Below are 20,249 nucleotides of genomic sequence, written 5' to 3'. Positions count from 1 at the left end.
GTTCAAGTAATTCTCCTGCCTCAGCCTCCCGAGTAGCTGGGACTACAGGCGTGTACCACACACCCAGCTAATTTTTGTATTTTTAGTAGAGATGGGGTTTCACCATATTGGCCAGGCTGATCTCAAACTCCTGACCTCGTGATCCGCCCGGCTTGGCCTCCCAAAGTGCTGGGATTACAGGCGTGAGCCACCGCGCCCAACCTCCCCCACTTTTTTTTTTTGAGACAGGATCTTGCTTTGTCACTGAGGCTAGAGTGCAGTGGCTTGATCACAGCTCACTGCAGCCTCAATCTCCCGGGCGCAAGCGATCCTCCCGCCTCAGCCCCTTAGCCCCACAAGTAGCTGGGGCTACAGGCACAGATACCAAGCCCAGCTAATTTTTTGTAGAGACAGGGTTTCGCCATGTTGCCAGGCTGGTTTGGAATTCGTCAGCTCAAGCGATCCGCCCACCTCGGCCTCCCAGAATGCTGGGATTACAGGCATGAGTCACCATGCCCGGCCCCAGCCTCCCTTTTGAGGCCTAAGATGGGGGAAAGAGATGCTCAAAGCCTTCAGCTCATTTTCCTGAGTCACTGGCCTGATTTCACTACAATTCCCAAGGCCTGGCAAGGTGCCCAGCCATTCTCAAAGTTGGGTCTGCAGGTCCTCTCTTTGTGAACTACATAACTGCAGCTGCTCTTCACAATGTATATGTCAACCAATGCAATATATTGCAGCAGACCGAATGCCGAAGCACATGTGAGAATCTATTAGGTCAGATTTTAAAAAGATTTGCAGAAGTGTAAAACAATACCATTCCTTTATTTTGGTGGTGGGCGGGGAATGTAATGTTTCCTTTTTTTTTTTTTTGAGACGGAGTCTCACTATGTCGCCCAGGCTGGAGTGCAATGGCGCGATTTTGGCTTACCGCAACCTCTGCCTCCTGGGTTCAAATGATTCTCTTGCCTCAGCCTCCGGAGTAGCTGGGATTACAGGCGTGCGCCACCATACCTGGCTAATTTTTGTATTTTTAGTAGAGACAGCGTTTCACCATGTTGGCCAGGCTGGTCTCAAACTCCTGACCTCAGGTAATAAGCCCGCCTTGGCCTCCCAAAGTGCTGGGATTACAGGCATGAGCTACCGCGCCCGGCTGTTTACTTTTAAACAAAACAAACAAAAAACTTTAAAGCATTTTAACTTACAATGTGGTAACATCGATACCACATCAGTAACCCACATTAGCAAAAGCTTGGGGCCCTCATTTTTATGAGTATAAAGTGGTCCTGAGACTACGAGTTTGGGAAATGCGGTAGCTCTACGAGGCGGTGCCATTCTTGCCGCCCCATCAGTGAATTTAGGAGAAGGAAAGTCGGCAGCCCTCTGCCTCACCGCCAAGCAGGAGCCTCGCGCTCCAACTGCGTCCCTTGAAGTCTTCAGGCAAAAGCGGGACTGGGGAGTCCAGTCCTGTGGCCCAGCCACGTTTCTTCGCGTGGAATGTTGGACAATGTTTTCTACCTCACAGGACCATGGAAATGACTGCGTTAGGTATCCCCATGAAACGTACGATGAGTACACCCTATTCTACAGAAGCAAAAACTGAGGCTCAGAGACGCCAAGAGCTTTGCTGGGGTCTCGCGACTAGCAGTCCCGAGACCCAGACACCCTGGCCACCCGGGGACGGCCGGTCACTACCCGGCGCCGAAAAGCCGCCGGCTCCTCCCGCCAGCTACACATCTGGCGCCGAGGCCGGAAGCTTCTCTTCCGGTTCCCAAGACCGCGTTCCGGAAATGAGTCACTCTACCAGTACCTAAGATGGCCGCCGGCCCACCCACCGTCGCGATGAATGTGAGGAAAGTGTCGCGAACCCGGAATCGCCCGACTCCGTCATGGCAGGCGCCGGGGGCGTGGCTTCCTGCGGCCACAGTTTGCGAGTTGCCGCGGCGGGGTCGAGCGGGGGCGGCAGCTGACAGGCGCTCCTCCCGCGACGGCCGCGGCTGGTGCCCAGCGAGGCGGGCGGCCCCCAGCTCGCGTCCCCGCGTCCTAGCCTGCGAGGCGCTAGGGCTGCGCCTGGGCATGGAAGAGGGGAAGATGGACGAGAATGAATGGGGGTACCACGGAGAGGGCAATAAGAGCCTGGTGGTGGCCCACGCGCAGGTGAGCGACGGACGTGCGGCGCAGGTCCGGGACCTCACTCCGACAGCCGGTATCACCCCGCCCCCATTATCCGTTTCCCCAGCAGGGTCGGTTCCACGTCCCCCCAGTACCTTACTCCTCCCGGCCGGTCTCCGGAATTCCCCCACCCTCCAGCATCCCCCCCTACCCCGTGGGTTCCTCATTACCCCAGTATCCCCTCTTTACTGGGTCAGTCTCCCATTCCCCCAGATCCTTCCTTCTGGCCGGTCTATCGTCCGCTCAGTATTCCCGTTCCCCGTCAGAGTCAGTTCCACGTCCCCCTCCCCGCCCCGTCGGTGCCGCGCTCAGCCTCACGCGGTGCCGCTTCCCGCCTGGATGCCCGCCGGACTGCCAGGCCGCAGTGGGGCGGAGGCTTAGCTGGGATAGAGGGCCCGGCCAGCACTGGAGGAAGAAGCAAAGTGCCCACAGTGCTGTTACTCTCAGCACCAAAAGAGTTCAGCCTCGTGAGACTACGGAATTGCTGTGCTGTTAATAGTAAGGGGATGTTGTCCACAGGTGCCCTTCTCAACCTTTTAGAATTTGAAGGGTTTCACCTGAATTCAATGAGGGTGAAAGTTTTAGTAACTGCAGTAAGATCTCGCAAAGGTGAATCCAAGAGTGAAGGGTGTGGGTTTGTGTGAGGGCCCAGATCTCTCTGACCTTTTGCTGTCTGGTACAACCACGCAGGAATGTGGCCGGCTGGAAGGGGGGAGGCGGGCGAGGGAGGCGAGGATAGGTGTCATGTAGGGAGGAGTTAGAGTATGGGTGTTAAAGGCACAGGAATCTCAGTTCTACCAGTGCCTGGTGGAGGCTCAGTGTCTACATTAGTAATAGAATTCACTTTGTGGGATTGTTGGAAAGATCAGTTACACAAGAACCCATCAAGTTATGCTTAGCAAGTGATAATTATCCCTCGGACAGATAGATAAAGTGAAAATCAGAGAGGTTAAGGGCACTGCCCCAGTCCAACAGCTTGTCAGGGATGATGTAGGCAGTGGAGTCCTGCCTTGCTTCTGTTGTTCCTATGCTGGGTGCATTGGTCAGCTGTAGTGTAAGCTGCAAACACCCAGGTAGCCCCTAGGTTGTGCCTTTGGATTTTGTTGCTCATTAGCACAGGGAACTAAAGAAGAGAGACTATAAGCTTTGCTCAAGATCTTTAGGTGAATTAATAATGGACCAGGCTAACCTAAAACTGTCCTTCTCTTTTGTAGTCCACTACTGGGCAAAGTGAGGGATGTTTCCGGGTGAGTCCTTTTGTTGTTGGGTTACTGTGCCGAACCCTGACTCCTTTCCCAAAACAAATACTAATCTTCCAGTTCCTTGGTAAGATTAGATGTATCTCTGCATTTTAGGTAAACCTAAGGCTTTCTTTAGTGAGGGTTGATATATTAAATTTCAAAAGTAGTGGCAGATGAAGCAGCAAGTTTCAGGCTTGGAGCAAAAGGACACCCATGTTGAAAGAGCAGAGGCTTTGACGCAGTTGCCTCTGGCACTTGGATCCCTCTGCACGTTCCCGACAAGTATGTGTCCACCCCCTTCCCCGAGTAGGCATCTCCAGGGCAGCCTGGCCCTACCCTGTTGCACAGCTCTGATTGTAATGATTGTTTATTTTTATTTATTTATTTATTTAGAAAGGGAGTCTCACTCTGTTGCCCAGGCTGGAGTGCAGTGGCACGATCTTGGCTCACTGCAACCTCTGCCTCCCGGGTTCAAGCGATTTTCCTGCCTCAGCCTCCCGAGTATCTGGGATCACAGGCATGCGCCACCGTGCCCAGCTAATTTTTGTATTTTTAGTAGAGATGAGGTTTCACCATGTTGGCCAGGCTGGTCTCCAACTCCTAACCTCAAGTGATCCACTCACCTGAGCCTCCCAAAGTGCTGGGATTACAGGCGTGAGCCACCACGCCAGATCGATTGTTTATTTTTTTACCTACAGCCGCCAGGCTGTTCTAGACCTATGCTATTCATTCTTTTTTTTGAGACGGAGTTTTGCTCTGTCTCCGAGGCTGGAGTGCAGTAGCGCAATCTTGGTTCACTGCAACCTCTGCCTCCTGGGTTCAAGCAATTCTCCTGCCTCAGCCTCCCAAGTAGCTGGAATTACAGGCTCCTGCCACCATGCCTGGCTAATTTTTTTGTATTTTATTAGAGGTGGGGTTTCACCACGTTAGCCAGAATGGTTTCAAACTCCTGACCTCAAATGACCCGCCCGCCTCAGCCTCCCAGAGTGCTGGGATTACAGGCATGAGCCACTGCACCCAGCCTCATTCTTTATTTTAAATCTAAATTTGCTTTACTGTGCTCATTCCTGCTTGGTTGTCGTTTTTAGCTTATCATTTGAAATTGAAGATTATCACTGCACATAGTCTCATGAGAAAATGTTTCCCATCAAGTTAAGGTCAGATGGAGCCTGTGCCTGATATGGTAACCTGAACCAAGCCTAGCCCACCAGCTCTGCCCTGTGGCCTATTTGCTCAGGCTGTGGACCGAGGAGGAGAGAGAGCAATTCCTGGAAGACAGCTTTTTAGGACTTGTTGAGTTCGAGCAGAGGGTGTGTGTCAGTGGGATAAGAGATGGATGAGGGAGAACAGGAGGAGTCCGTGGTCCTGTGGATGCTGAGTGTGCGCCCAGCCTCCCTCGAGCCGGGTGTGGGAGCAGGCGGACCCTGCTACTCTACTCAACTCCTTAGATCCACCTCATTCAGTCCAAGAGAGAGGGAGGCCTTTGCCAAGTTTTTCCAGGTAAGGAGAGGGTTGCTTTCTCTGAGAGGACATCAGCTCCTCTCAGAATTGAAAGGTCCCTAATGAGTCCTGTGCTGACCCCCATCCCCTTCACCGTGAGAACATGATGCGCCTTCAGCCAGTCTGAGCCTGTCCTGCAGGAGCTGAGGGCCTAGGTAAGGAGATCTGCATGGTCATTGGTTGTCAGCACTAGAAGGAGCACAGTGATGTTCTTCCTGCAGTATGCAAACATGGGATGAGAGAGAGCCTTGTGTGCAGCGCAGGACTTGTAGGAAATGAGGCCTGGGGATGGAGGAACTAGGTGTGGGCTACAGGAGGGTGGGAGGGTGTGCTCAGGGTGGGCAGGCCAGCCATAGAGAGGCATTTAAAGGTGTTCCTGACGGAAGGCGGTCAGCTTCCCCAAGGCTCTTCCACTCAGAGACGGCCCAGGATGATTCTCATTTTGCCTGTCAGTTTGCATTCTGCCTCTGTTTGGGATGGTTGTGCACCTGAACTTTCCCAGGCACAGGTAACCACAGTGTTCTCTGCCTCGTGTGGTGCGGACCCTGTGGCATGCTTGAGAGGCTCTCAGCAGCCTGGCATGTTCCCTGATGTGTGTCTGGAGCTCCAGACACTGACCCTATGGGGGCTCCTTGGTGGGGGAACTTCCCATCTGGGCACAGTTTCCTCGCTGCAGCCTGAAGGTGCAGTACTTGGGCCAGTGGCCACATCTCAGGTTAGTGAAGTCCACAGGTTGCCCCTTTATGCACTACCGCAGGATTTCTCTCCTGTGTGATGCCTGCACCTGCCTCCGTCACCTTCAGCTTGTTGGTTTTGGCTCAGTGTCCTGTCCTGTGAAGGTGACTTTAGGTTTGGTTTGTCATTCCATCTCCTGGGTGTCTTCAGATCTGGATTATGCACTTGTCTGGGGCACTAAGCCCCTTCCAGACCACCTCAGCCTTGGGGAGCAGGGGCAGAAGGTGGCCCACTCCTGTCATGACACTAAGCTGTCATGATGTTTTCCTTCTTACTGACAGAGGTGACATGAAAAACTTTGCCATTTAGTTGGCTTACCAGCAAAGAACATTGATCACATGTGTGGACAAAGCTGCTCACTTCCAGTTGTTCCAGTTTCGTGACCTTTCTGAGAGTCTGAGAGCTTCAGATCATTTCTGCAAATTGTTTTGTTGCCCGGGGAGTTTTGGTGTCCCTTTGGTACCTGTTTGGTGTCTGGGATATTTGTCTGGGCATTGAAGGTGTGAAGTTCAAGCGGTCAGGTGCCCTCTTACTGTTTCTTTTCTCATCTTGTGTTTTAAGATTTCTGGTTCATAGATCATATATGTATATGTATTTTTTTTTGCCATACAGTATGATTTTGTATATTTTAATAATTTAGATGATTATTTTGTAGTGGATGAATTAAGTCCTTTATATGAGGACATGTTTACACTGTTACGTAGAAAAAGCAGGTTACAAAAGAAGATGCATAATGTGGTTATAATTACAAAATGATTGGAAGAAAATACATGAAAATGTTCTAAGTTGCTATGACTGATAGTATTACCAATCACTTTTACTTGTTTTTGTTTTTTAAATATTTTCTAAATTTCCTACAATGGATATGTATGATACTCAGGAAAAAAGATTAATTTTTAAAAAGTGTATACTCATTGATTTACTAATTTCTGCTCTAGTAGTCCGTTCTAAGGAGATAATTAGAAATGTAAATAAAGATCTTATACACAAAGATATCCATTACAGAATCACTTAGAACAGGTTAAGTGGAAAGCCATTGTGCAGTCCTGCAGGACTGTTAACTGGGCCATACTTCCTACTGTGGATGCTGAAAGCGCATACGTTTATGTTCTCTGTTTTTTTCTGACCATAGAACAACATATGCCCAAGCCCTTGGCCGCTCCCTTTTACAATTTTTAGCTGGACCTAGCTGAAATAGTCTTAGCTTTCTGGTACTGCTAGCATTTTGTTTAAACCAGTGATGTATTCTGCATTTGGGATTTTTAATGGCGTTCTAGGCTGACGCAGCTGATGTGGCTTCTTTCCTGGTAAGGTTCCTTTTTGTCTCATCTGAGCTCGTTGGAGAGCTGTGCTTGTGGCTCGCTCTTTGTTTATTCCTTTCTTTGTATCTGCAGTTGCGTGATGAGGTCTGCTGTTTGGTGACTGTCTGCCTGTGACGGTGCCTCTCGTGCATGGGGGTTTGTTGGTTTGGCCTTGGCTCACCTCCTACTTTTACACCTTCTGAGGTGACACAACCACTTTCCTTCTGCCTGACTGAGCCTCCTTCTCCATCAGAATTCAGTCAGAGCAAAGCTCCCCAGTGACTTCCTCTGTCTTCTGAGAACTGCGATCCAGGAGGGTGAGAAAAGCATCATTGCTATGTCTGCAGAGAGCAAGGCTGTGCCTAGGGGCCGGCCACTCCTGCCTTGTTGCCAAGCAGTTGGGAGATCTGAGGGCCCGGACTTGCTCACACCTCCCTGTGGCCCTCACTGTGGGCCTCTAGGCAGCCCTGCTTCCCCTTTACAGGCAGTGAGGCTTGCCGTGCCTATAGGGGTCTGCCCCATGCACGAGGTGTGCCTATCCCCACAGGCCTCCCCATGTTCTGAGAGTTGTATGGGTGTGTGACCTCCCCCATGGCCCACACCTGCACCTGCTTCAGTCCTGCAGAGGGCACCATGAGGTCAGGACGGGATTGCTGAGGCTTGAGAAGGACATGCCCCATATGGGTTAGACAAGGGGCCAGCACCTACTGCGCCCTGACCCCAGGCTGTCTCCAGTCTGGCCTCCTTGCTCTTGCCTGCAGAGTGCTGGGCTCCCATCCTCCACAGGCATCTTGGCGATGTCACTTCTTCATCCCGTGTCAAATGGGCTTTGTATTTCTATCTGAGGCCATACATTCCCAGTGAAGCCAAGCTCACCCTTGGGAGCGCCTCCTGTTGGAGCCCAGTACCATAAGACCTGCTTCTTGTTCCCTCCACGGTCCTCCGCATCCTGGACATCCCTTTCTGGGTTGCAGAGGTGGACTACAGCACCTCCTGCCCCTGGTGACTGACAGACCCTGGGCAGCCTTCTTCTCCGGCTGGGACAGAGCTGGAGCTGGAGCTGCGGGTATAAGGTAAGGAGGGTCTACAGGGAGGGCAGCCTCTTGAGACTGGACATTTGGGAACCCCCATGGCCCCTGCCTGGGAGTCATCTTCACAATTCGGGAGAAGCCGGAGCTGAGCGTTGCTTCTAGAAGGCTGGGGCAGCATCCTGAGGGGTGACCCCTGCTGCTGTTGTCTTTTTCTGTCTTCCCTTCCTATGAAAGTTGTCTGATCTCAGCTTCAGGTTATCTCCTCAGCCTGATGGAAGACTTGACCTTGGTCCTTGTCCTTTGACAGATCTCTGGAACAGCCGATTTTGTGGGTGATACCCCTCCAGAGTGAGTCCTCCGTGGGTGGCAGGAAAGTCTCTCCTCATCTGTCCTGAAAGGCTCTTCTAGTTAGTAGCTTTAATTCCACCCATAAGGTGCCCCCTCAGGCTTCCCATTAGCAGGTGTCCCTTTTAATATATTGGGGTTTTTGTGGCCTTCTATTTTTATTTAACACCAATTGTTGCTTCTTCTCTCTGAAAATATAGAATATCAGAAGGAAGGAAGTGAAAAACATCCAATATTTCTCCATGAAGAGAACAGCTTTTGTTAACACTTTGGTGCACTTTCTTCTAGTCTTTTTCTACTTACTGTCAAGCATTGCTTAACACCAGGGATGCATTTTGAGAGCTGCATTGTTAGGTGATGTTGTTGCCACATGAACACACCTAGATGGCAGAGCCTGCCTCACGCCCAGGCTGTATGGGGCAGCCTATGGCTCCTAGTCCTCAGACCCACGCAGCATGGTTCTGGACTAAGTACTGCAGGCCGTTGGGACACAATGGGAAGTGTTTGTTATCTAAACGTAGAAACTGTGGTATTATAATCCTATGGGACACACCATTGTTTCATGCAGTCCATCGCTGACCCAAGTGTTGTTATGTGATGTATGACTGTATTTTGTCTTTATTGGGTAGTTAAGAATACTACATATCTGTTTCTGTTTTGGGATTTTTTTTCACTTAATTTTATAGCACAAATATGTAGAAAATCCTCATGCATGTCTTGAAGGGTGCTCATGGGTTCCCAGTGTTGCGTTGGACATCCTTGTGGGTGGGCTTTGCCGAAAGTCTTCTTACACACGTCTTTGGACTTCTGATGCTCAGGCTGGGTTCTTGGGTGAATCAGGCCCCTTGGCACACGTTGCAGATTGCTTTCCACATGGCTGTGCCACCTGCCCTCCCGCTGCAGCCCAGGAAGAGATTTTTATTGAAATGCTTTTTGCCACTTTTGTAAGTGGTGAGTTTTGTCCTTTAACTTTTTAAATCTTGGGGTTATTTAGTGTGTGTGTATAAATGCATCACTCCTCTTGTTCTTCCTGTTGTTTGATGTTTTCGGCTTGTTAGAATCCTTGGTTTTCATCTAATTTTCCAAGGGGGAAGCTTCCCTGTTACCAAGATATAAAGGTGCGGCTTGGGCTTTGGTTTAGTGTTGCTCTTGTTAAGAAACACCCCAGTCCTCAGACTGCAGAAGTATCAAGTTCTTCCCTTCCAATCTTAACCCTTTTTCTTCACTTTTTTTTTTTTTTTTTGAAATGGAGTTTCGCTCTTGTTGCTCAGGCTGGAGTGCAATGGTGCAATCTCGGCTCACCGCAATCTCTGCCTCCTGGGTTCAAGCGATTCTGCCTTAGCCTCCCGAGTAGCTGGGATTACAGGCATGTGCCACCATGCCTGGCTAATTTTGTATTTTTTAGTAGAGACGGGGTTTCTCCATGTTGGTCGGGCTGGTCTCGAACTCCCAACCTCAGCTGATCTGCCTGCCTGGGCCTCCCAAAGTGCTGGGATTACAGGCATGAGCCACCACGCTTGGCCTTTTTTCTTCACTTTTAACATTTTATTCTAGATGTTAAGAAGAAGGTAAGTTTCAAATATCTGGTTTCAGATACCTTTTTAAAGAGGAATAGTGTCATTATCTCCATAGCTGGTTAAGACCTGGTGAGCTGGCAGGAGCTTGGAGCCTGCTGGGGTGTTGGTTCTTGCCCACTCCTTCATGGGAAGTCCCCCAGGTGGCTGTGTTGACCCCCCCTTCCCCAGCCATGGGTGCCCCTTGGACTCATTGTGTCTTTCTGCTAATGAGAGCTGCTACGGTGTTTTTTCACCTGTTTCCTGCCAGCTGCCTGCATGAGGGTAGTGGGGCCCTGTGGCCTACGCATTACTGAAGCCCTCAGCCTGGCACATCTTGGGGACCACCCACCTCAGCCAGCCCAGCCTGATCAGGCCCCTCACATGGGGCAGTTGGCATGGGCTGTAGAGGATAGGTGAGCTGAGTGTGTCTGAGTTTTGGTATTGATGAAAACTGGCTGATACTACAGTTCCTCTGGGGGTGTGTGGGTGGGTAGGTTTTGGATGATAAATGGGTGGGTGGAGAAAGCAGTTTCCCTTGAAATGGACAAATCACTATATTCAGGTTTCCCTGGTTGGTTGTGGCTCTTGGGCTCCATAATGGGAAGAGATAGCAGGAGATTTCCTGTGAGTGACAGCAGGGAGGCCAAGCCACTGCTTTTGGATGTGGTGGTGGAGGAAATGTGAGGAAGGAGCTGGGAGGGCCGAGCGGGAGGGCCGCTTTGGGCTTCTCTGCCCAGGCTTGGAAGGCCTGTGTCCATATCCTCTCCTGGGGGACAGCACAGTACCCAGTGCCCCCAGCGCCTGCTGGCGACTCAGTAGCAGCGAGGAGCCTGGCCACCAGAAAGACGCTGAGAACCTCCCAGGGTCCAGGCCCTCCTCTAAACTTGGTGTCACCCCACGCGACCTTGACCTTTGGGGTCAAGGCCTTGATCTTGATCAAGGCTTCTCTCTAGGCTGAGGCTGGGCCAGCAGGCGAGGCTGGACCTGGATTCTCTGAGACCTGATCTGCCCTTGTGCAGTCTCACTTCCCTCATTCTGTAAACTGGGACTCAGTTGCCCACCTTGGAGGGAGAGACGGCTGGAGATGGTGGAGTTTAAGAGTGTAGCGTGGGCCCTGAAGCACTGGTACTAGCACCTGCTGGCTATTGCAATAATAATTATTAATAAGTGCTAGCGGGAAGAATGATGTTATTTTATTATCCACAAGGACTGAGGACTAAGTCCTCAATGATTTAGGCTCTGACATCTTTTTCTCCTGGGACCTGTGTATGGTTTTTCTTTGTATAGTGCCCTGTGCAACTTATTTTTAAAAAATTTTTCTTCATAAGCCGGATAATGGCTTTCAGAATTAACTTATACTTTATGTGAGTAGTTTTGTGTGTAATAATAATGCATAGGAAATTTATAATTTCCATTTATAAATAAACAGAAAAGACCAGTTGTTCCCGCCTTTCCTGGCAACAGAGTGGCAGGGAACTTCAGAAAGCTGAGTCTGTGTTAGCAGGTGAATGCTGCCAGGGGAGGGGGATCCTGTGTTCTTGTAGTTGGTATTTCTGTTCATGGGCCCACTGAACTCCTTCCTTTGAGGCTACAGTGGGGAATTTCTGCAAAGAGAAAGCTCGTGTGTCTCGGCCTGGCATCACCCTGCTCAGGACTGCTTTGCTACAGAAGTCCATTGTACAGCTTATGAGTTAGTTCTGTGAATAAACCGAGACAGGCCTTGCTTTCCTGTAGATGCTGCAGAGCTCTGTGCATGCAGTCTGGCAGGTGAGTAAGCTTGGCCTCTGTGGGTGTCGGGGTTTGCCCTGTGTGAGGGACAGGGTGAGAGCTTGCACCATGGCAGCCTGGGTCAGTTTACACTGATCAGGGATTTCATGTAATGTATTTTCTTATTGTGTTGATTTTTAAGCATGACCCTCAATCACACTTACACATTGCTAGCAGGGCGTCGTTGAATGCCTGCCATCGGTGGAGAGCTGTACTGTGTTTGGTGCCTAATTGTTGGAGGGCGGGTCAGGCACACTGGAATAGCACACACCATCATGTGTACGTGAGGAGCAAATGCACTTTTAGGGGAACGAACTTCTGGAGAGCTGTCTAGAGTTAGGACTTCTGTTGATCAACTTCTGCCTTTCCTTAAATTTTGGTGGAATTATAGTTCCATTAAAATGATCCTTAGCCAGTCGATTCCCATGATTGATTGTTGATGCCTGCCTTCAGCTTGGGAGGGGACAGCGGTAGCATGCATGCCATTGATCTTGGCTTCCCCAGGTCTCAGCTTGGGGCTCAAGGAGGGGACAGCTATCTGCAGCACAGCAAGCCAGGATCATGGCATTGGCTGGGAACTGGAGCTCAGTCAGAGGGGCCCAGGGGGCCGGGTGCCTAGGATTTAAGAGTAACAACGTACATTGTCTAAGTAGGGCTGTGGGGAGCGGGCAGGGCAGTCTGGCTTGGTCTCCATAGGGCCTTTGTTGCTCCTTAGGCATCTTTTGATCTAGAAAACGGCCCTTTCTAAGCCGTCTTCAGTGCAGCCTGCTTCCTCCCTCCTGCTTAGGCTTTGCCCTGTGGCCTCAGCAGGGGCGCTTCCCAGGGCATTGGACCCCCCCACCTTTGCACTGCAGCTAGAGCCCCTCCCAGGCACGTTCTCCTTCCTACATATAATGTACGTTCTTAGAATGTATTTTTTTGAACATTTAAAAAATTGAAATATTCAAAATAAAGATAAATTAAAAAGAAGTTATGGTAGTCATTGCTACTTGGATATGTTAAACTTGTGCCGAATGTCCTTTCAGACCTTTTGATGTAGACACATCATACTTATTTTATTTAAACATTTTTATTTTAAAAACTTGAAGTGTAACATACCTACAGACAAGTACTCAGATCGTGGGTATAGCTTAATTATCACAAAGTAAGCAGACCCATAATCCTCTGACCAGTCCCTTCTAGAACCTTCCTCAGCAACTATTCATGCATGCCCAAGGGGTGGGCACAAGGGGTCAGTGTTTTTTTAACTTTATATAAATAGAATTACACCCATACGTGTGTGTGCGCACGTGTGTTTCTCTTTTTATGAAAATAGGCTCATTCCGTAAGCCCCGTTCGGTAACTTTTTTCATTTAACAGTATGTGATAACCACAAATCTGTGTCTGTAAGTACTGATCTTTCTTATAAATCACTGACTGGTATTACATGGTTTGAAATGTGTGCCACTGTGTTTAAACCATCTCATTATTGTTGGGCATTTAGGTTATTTGCATTTTATTTCTTTCCTTAAGATAAAGTCCTGGGAGGGGCTGGTGGGTCAGAGGCTGAAGGTTCCTGGTTGTCCCGCTGCCCAGTGTGCCTTTGCTGGGTCCCAGCTGTGGCCTCCCTGCCCTGGGGGCTTCCCAGCCTCCTTGCTGTGGAGCTTCACTGTGGGCTTTGTCCACTGAGGATGGGACCCCCAAACTGACCGACACCTTGTGCCTTGGCTTTGAGCAGATGCTAATCAGATTTGTTTTATTTTCTAGCAGCGCTGCGTTGTGTTGCGGTTTCTGAAGTTTCCTCCAAATAGGAAGAAGGTAAGATGGTGGGTTTGTACCCAGACATTACAACAATTATTTAAGAAAACTCTTATTTTTTTTCCGATGTAGAAATATTGATGCTAGTTGTAGCATTCAAAGATGATACAAGCATTCAGTGCAGAAAGTGGTGTGTCCATCATTCCTGATATAAAACTGACTGGGTCCAGCACATTGACCCGTGTGTCACTGTGGTAGTCTATGTGGCGCTCAGCCAGGAGCTGCCCTGGCCTGGCATGTAGGTCCTGCCCAGAGGGCCCTGCTTGTTGCGAGGACCCCAGGATCAGGCAAGCTTTGTCTTGCCGAGTTCCTTAGCACCTGCTGCCTCAGTTTCCCCATCCGTGGAATTGTGTCTATGAAAATAGAGTCTCCAATGTGGTGGTAGACAGTCTGTGTTAAACATTGCGGTGGGAGGGGGTCGTTAGGTTTCTGTTCTCTGAGTCATCCAAGCAAAATGCCATGGACTACCCGTGAAAAAGCATTGCCCTGTCGGTTTTGACCACTGAGTTGCAGCTTTCTGTGGAAATCTCTATTGGTCCTGGGGTGTATACTGAGTCGTGGAGGCTTCCTGCATTCAGTGCCCTTCTCTGCTCCCCGTCTGATGCATGTGGGTCCTGTGAGGAGACACATGCAGCTGAGCTGGGGGTGAGCTCCTGGACGGTGGCTGTTCCACTGTGGGGGCAGGCGGAGGCTGGCTTGGGCAATGGTATGGGGTTGATGAATCACTGCCCCTTGAGGGCTCCTGGGAGACAGCAGGTTGGAGCATCTGAGGTAGAGGTCATAGGAAGGGAGGCTGGGGGGTGGTGGTGGGTGGAGGTGACAGCTGCCACGTGGGCACAATAGAAAGAGGGGAGAGAGCCATGGGAGAAAGCTGCTGTTGGTGGGGCCACAGTGGGTGTGGGGTCGGGGTGGGCAGGCAGAGGAGGATAGGAAAGCCCCACTGTCTTGCAGTTTCTGCCTCAGCTGCTGAAGAGAAACAGGCCTAGGTGGTTTTGGTTTGTGGAACGCATCACATGGAAACAAAGTCCATGCCTCCAGCCTTCTCTGTCCCCTTCTTTGCCGCATTCAGTGACTGCAGAGCCCAAACCACCCTAACCTTGACTCCCCCCAAGGCCTGGCATCTGTGGCCCCTGTCAGATCTTCCTGTGTGGAGTGGCTGGGGCAGTGTCTGCCAGGCAGCAGTTGGCTGCATTTCCTCTGTAAATGACATAATGTGGCACACTGTGTGATCAGTGGAGACTTGAGTGGTCACTTTTCTGTTGACCAAGGGGGCTTTTTTTTTTTTTTTTGAGACAGAGTCTCACCCTGTCGTCCAGGCTGGGGTGCAGGGGCATGGTCTCGGCTCACTGCAACCTCTGCCTCCTAGGTTCAAGTGATTCTCCCACCTCAGTCTCCTGAGTAGCTGGGATTACAGGTGCCCGCCACCATGCCTGGCTAATTTTTGTATTTTTAGTAGAAACGGGGTTTCAGCATGTTGACCAGGCTGGTCTTGAACTCCTGACCTCAGGTGATCCGCCTGGCTCGGCCTCCCAAAGTGCTGGGATTACAGGTGTGAGCCACTGCGCCTGGCCAGGGTTTTTTTTGTCAGAAGTTGTGACCACAGCTGTATCGGGCCATTGAGGGACATAGGGATGATTTCTGTCTCAACCAGTTTCATCACCTTACGGACTCTTTAAGAACCTCTGACTGGGGAAAGAATATTCTACATTTAGAGGCTAAAGAGTAAAATCTCTTTAGAGATTGAGATGTGAGATGTCGGAGGTTTTCAAAGTCACATTCCTTGGAAGGCATGTGTAGGGGCCGTTTTGGGAGAAGGGCAGACAAGAGGTGGCAGCAGTGCGGTCCTCAGACTACTACCTTCCCAAGTCTCTGGGCTGAGGTGGGTGGCATGGCTGGGGAGGCACGCTGGTGAGGGGCACTGGGGATCTTCCCCTGGGTCTGAGGGCCGTCACCCGGGTTCTGTCTGTGGCTGGGACGTCCCCCCTGCTTGTGGTGGGGTCCGTGGTGGTTTTTGCCTCTCCCCTCAAGCAAGGCTGTGTCGGGAGGTCCCATCACGAAGGCTGTCCTGTGGTTGTCTCTTACAGACCTCGGAAGAGATATTTCAACACCTGCAGAACATAGTGGACTTTGGCAAAAATGTCATGAAGGAGTTTTTGGGGGAGAGCTATGTTCATTGTGGGGTAAGTGCTTTTTATTCATGTCTGAATTCTTGGGCGTGTTTTGCATCAACACTGCCAACTTCCCGGTGATCTTTTGGAACTTTGTGCTTAATGATAACCCGGATCCAGCTAGTCTCCAAGTGTTTCTCATTTGCTGTGCTGGGTGGCAGCAGAGCGGATACTGCAGTTTCTCTTTCCTAGCTGAGAAGCATGGGGTTCAGAGGGCCCACGTGAGCCCCTGCTCTCCAGGGCCTGTCTCTGCCGGCCCTCCTGGAGGCTCTTGCTGGGTGAGGGCTCTTGAGCAGCATCCAGTGCCACTGAGCCTCAAGGAATGGCATTGCTCTCTGCCCCTGGGCACCTTTGAACACAAGAGGCCCTATGTGGGAGGGTGGTGGCGCCTGCTGGGGCTGTCCTGGGGGTGGCTCATCACACCCAGGAAGGGCCTCAGCTGCTCAATGAATGTTAAAAGCTGGGGTTTAGAGAAAAGCCATGGGAGCCCCTGGGTGTTGCCGCCTGTGCTGGGGTCTATGGGAATGGGACCAAGGTTGCCAGCCCTGGCTCACCTCTTGCCTGGGGCTGTCCTCTGAGCAGATCTGCAGTTTTGAGACCTGGACAGGCCCCTGGGTCCCACCCTTCTGCAGCTGCTGCGGGTGTTGACTTGCCTCCAGCCTGTTCACTGCACCGTTGTGGTGTTGGGAGCGTTTGGGGGTCACAGTTCCCCTGTTAGGAAGATTCATGCAGTTTTTTCCCCAGGGCATATTCCTTGGACGGTTCTGTGCCGTAACTAGTTTTCTCCTCCAGGAAGGAACATTCTTGGAGGCAAGATCCACCAGAATCCTCTGTGGCAGGAGGACTCGTGTGGTGATGGCCCTTGTTGGCCAGGGGCATGGGACTAGACTCGAGGTCCCATTGGCGACCTGGTGGGGTGAGCGTTGGGGACTGCTCTGAGGGGACAGGATGGGGAGCATTTCCAGCAATGAGCAGTCTGGCTCCAGGTTTGTCCTCAGTGGGAAGGGTCACAGTAATGAACCCACAGCAAACAGGGCTCAACCCACAAGGCCGCCTGTGAGCGTATTTCCTCTGCCTTAAGATACCGACAAAGTGAAGCAGAGCTTGCTTGCGCTGCAGGTGAGCGTGCCCCGGTAGGATGCTGCTGGGCTCTGGCGCAGTGGGAGAGTAGGTGCAGAGCCCATTCTAGGCTGACGATGCACCCTTCAAGGTCGCTGCGTCTGCAGGGCCACACAGGGCCACGTGAGGGAAGAACAGATGTGTCGGTGAGTTAGGCAAAGCGTAGAGTTTCCCTCCTGTTTGTTGTGGGGCAAGATACAACCAGCCCTGTGATGAGACCGTGAGACAGAGACTGGGACAGCCACACCCTGGCTCCCAGCCCTGCCCGGTGGGTGTGGTGCTGGTCTGGGCCTGTCTCCAGTGCTGTGTCTGGGAGCTGGAGAGTTTAGGAAATGGGGAAGGGGCAGAAGCTGCTCGCCTTGTTCTTCCACTGTTGCTCCTTACATACTGGAGGAACCTGAAGGCTCAGGAGTTCCACTTCGCTGCTGTGGGCCAAATCCTGATGAGGTTGGATGCTGTCTGGCGCCAGCCTCAGCTCCGTTGGAACCTCACATGCTGACAGTTCTGTGCCATGGCCCAGTTTTCAGGCTGGGGACATGAGTGAAGGGACAGCCAGGCTGGCGGCTCTTTGTCCTTCTGAGCAGTTGTCCCTTTGCCATTTAGAGGGTGATGCCTGGAGGTCCTCCCACATCTCAAGTCCCAGGTTACCGGGAGCTCTGTGGGATTCCAGGGATCAGCTCCAGGAGGGGATTTCTGTGGGCTTTCCCTCTGGTCCGCTTAGGTGAATACCTTGTGCAGGAGCTGGTTGGTGCATCCTCACATGGTTGGATGGTGGCGTGGTCCACACTCGCCAATGTAGTTGGACTTTTAAGAGGATGCTTGCTGTCAGTATTTGTTTGTTTTTGTTTTTTATCTCATTCCGTCACCCAGGCTGGAGTGCAGTGGTGTGATCATGGCTCACTGCAGCCTCAACCTCCCAGACTCAAGTGATCCTCCTGCCTCACACCCACTCCCGAGTAGCTGGGACTACTGGTGTGCCCCACTGCACCCAGCTAATTTTATGTTATTTTGTGGAAACGGGGTTTCACCATGTTGGGCAGGCTGGTCTTGAACTCTTGGGCTCAAGTGATCAGCCTGCCTTGTCTTCCCAAAGTGCTGGGATTATAGGTGTGAGCCACTGCACCAGGCCAGCGTTTTATTTTGACTTTAAACACAGATATGGGTATTATAAAATCAATGATTTACAGCTGTTGGAAATAAACCACCCAGGTCTGCTTTTCACCTGAGTGACTGTGAGTTCAGGCCGTGCGTGGGCAGACAGCGGTGTGGAGGGTCGTTGCCCTGTACATGGACCTGAGACCTGCGTGGCTGCTGTGTCTCCCAGCCATATGTGCTGTGGGGTGGGGGCCAGGGCAGAGTGAGGGCCTTGTGTGGTTCTGGGCGATGGTTCTCACACACGAGGCATCCAGAGTCGGCATCCATGCCTTTTGTGCTTTTGCTTTCTTTGAAGTGGAGCCAGAACTTGGACTTCCTTGAGATGATCCAATTTACGAATTTTCTTTTTTTGTTGTTTTTGTTTTTGAGACAGATTCTCGCTCTGTCGCCCAGGCTGGAGTGGCGTGATCTCAGCTCACTGCAACCTCCGCCTCTCGGGTTCAAGCAATTCTCCTGCCTCAGCCTGCTGAGTAGCTGGGACTACAGGCGTGCGCCACCACACCTGGCTAATTTTGTATTTTTAGTAGAGACGGGGTTTCACCATGTTGGTCAGGCTGGTCTTGAAATCCTGACCTTGTGATCCACCCGCCTCGGCCTCCTAAAGTGCTAGGATTACAGGCGTGAGCCAGCGCGCTTGGCCTCAATTTACAAATTTTCGAATGTTTACATTCCCCACTCTTGTCCATTGTGTCACCTTACCTAATTCTGTACTAAGTTTATAGTAAGTCATATTTTGTTAATTTATAGCATGTTTAGGTAAATGACAAATCACAAGTGAAAGTGGCATAGCCGACTGGGAGCGGACGGGGTGGTGGTGGAGGGGCATGGGTGTGACGGCGCAGGGTGGGGAAGGCATGGTCTGTGTGGGCAGGATCCCAGCATTCTTAGCCTAGCAGATCTCCTGTGTCCCTTTGGGACTTTTTCAGAAGTCACAGTTCTGCCACCCTGGAAACACGAGAGGACGGGGAAGATGGTAAGCAATGTGGCTTAAATAAAAACCTTTCATTTGGGAAACTTCGCAGAAGAGCCGTGTGGAGGGCAATGCTGGGCATTGGTTATACCGTGTCCTCCAGGGCTGAGGAGGCACAGGCCATCTTCCTGAGATAAGTGATTCTTCAGATGCTGAGCTGTTCCTCAGGTGGAAGCGTGAGGTCCTCAGGTTGTCTGAGTGGTCAGTAAGGGTCTTCCATGTGGTCTAAGAACTGCTCTGGGTCCATAAATGCTGTAAAGACCGGAAGGGGGCTCAGAAGGGGTACTTTGTGGCGAGAGAAGCTGGCCTTGAGGCTGGTCACCACCGTGGACCCAGCCATTCTGAGAGCTGGCCACCCTGATTGCAGTGAAACGTTGGTGTCTCTATTTAACCTGGACATGTCCTGAAAATAATAGAGTAGCGTTTATTCCCAAAATCCACACACTGATTTTTTTTTTAAGCAGTAAACTTTAAAAAAAATTATAAATTACACATAACATAAAAACCTACAGCTCAACTGTTTTTAGGCATGCAGTTCTGTGGCATTGTGTTCATGTCATTGTGCAATTCACACTGATAATTTCATGTGTTTTCTTACAGGAAGTCGTTCAGCTACCTTTAGAGTTTGTGAAACAGCTTTGTTTAAAGATCCAATCTGAAAGACCAGGTAAGGGTGTTTAACTTACAAATATTGTTTGTAATTTAAAATATTCCATTTGAAAAGTATTTGAAATGATTACCCGTGTTAGGTATATGCAGTTTTCAGTAATCCTTTTTTTTTTTTGAGACGGAGTCTCACTCTGTCGCCCAGGCAGGAGTGCAGTGGTGTGATCTCGGCTCACTGCAAGCTCCACCTCCCAGGTTCACACCATTCTTCTGCCTCAGCCTCCCGAGTAGCTGGGACTATAGGCGCCTACCACCATGCTTGGCTAATTTTTTGTATTTTTAGTAGAGACGGGGTTTCACCGTGTTAACCACGATGGTCTTGATCTCCTGACCTCGTGATCCACCCGCCTCAGCCTCCCAAAGTGCTGGGATTACAGGCGTAAGCCACCAGGCCAACCAGTTTTCAGTAATTCTTTTGCCAGAAACTTCATTATCAGGGATAGAAATCCTGGGAGCTCATGGATACAATTCTCTGTATGAGAAAACCAGAGCACTGCACAGAATATGTGATGAAGAACCAGTAAAGGCAGGTGCAGTGGCTCTCGCCTGTAATCCCAGCACTTTGGGAGGCTGAGGCAGGCAGATCACCTGAGGTCAGGAGTTCGAGACCAGCCTGACCAACATGGCGAAACACCTTCTCTACTAAAACAAACAAAATATATATATATATATATGTACAAAAATTAGCTGGGTGTAGTGGCGGGCACCTGTAATCCCAGCTACTCGGGAAGTTGAGGCAGGAGGATCGCT

At 50.7% G+C, this 20,249-nt stretch overlaps 1 protein-coding gene across 4 annotated transcripts in view; it reads left to right on the top strand.

Annotated features, from left to right (window-relative positions):
• The first annotated feature begins 1,909 nt into the window (after positions 1-1,909).
• The window catches only part of IPPK (inositol-pentakisphosphate 2-kinase), a 60,984-nt gene continuing 42,644 nt past the window's right edge, over positions 1,910-20,249 (top strand). For 2 of the 4 annotated variants that reach the window (XM_032164523.2, XM_058444753.1), the window contains exons 1-4: positions 1,912-2,133; positions 13,371-13,421; positions 15,506-15,601; positions 19,434-19,500. In XM_032164523.2, coding sequence (XP_032020414.1) covers positions 2,053-2,133; positions 13,371-13,421; positions 15,506-15,601; positions 19,434-19,500 — 295 coding nt within the window. In that variant the 5' untranslated portion in view covers positions 1,912-2,052. Of the gene's footprint in view, positions 2,134-7,959; positions 7,999-13,370; positions 13,422-15,505; positions 15,602-19,433; positions 19,501-20,249 lie in introns of those variants that run through there. The other 2 variants (XM_032164522.2, XM_058444752.1) reach the window with 2 other exon arrangements.

This window comes from Hylobates moloch, unplaced genomic scaffold, assembly GCF_009828535.3.
Source record: "Hylobates moloch isolate HMO894 unplaced genomic scaffold, HMol_V3 SCAFFOLD_10, whole genome shotgun sequence".
NCBI classification, from domain to species: domain Eukaryota; kingdom Metazoa; phylum Chordata; class Mammalia; order Primates; family Hylobatidae; genus Hylobates; species Hylobates moloch.
This window is presented reverse-complemented; position numbering and strand designations above follow the sequence as displayed.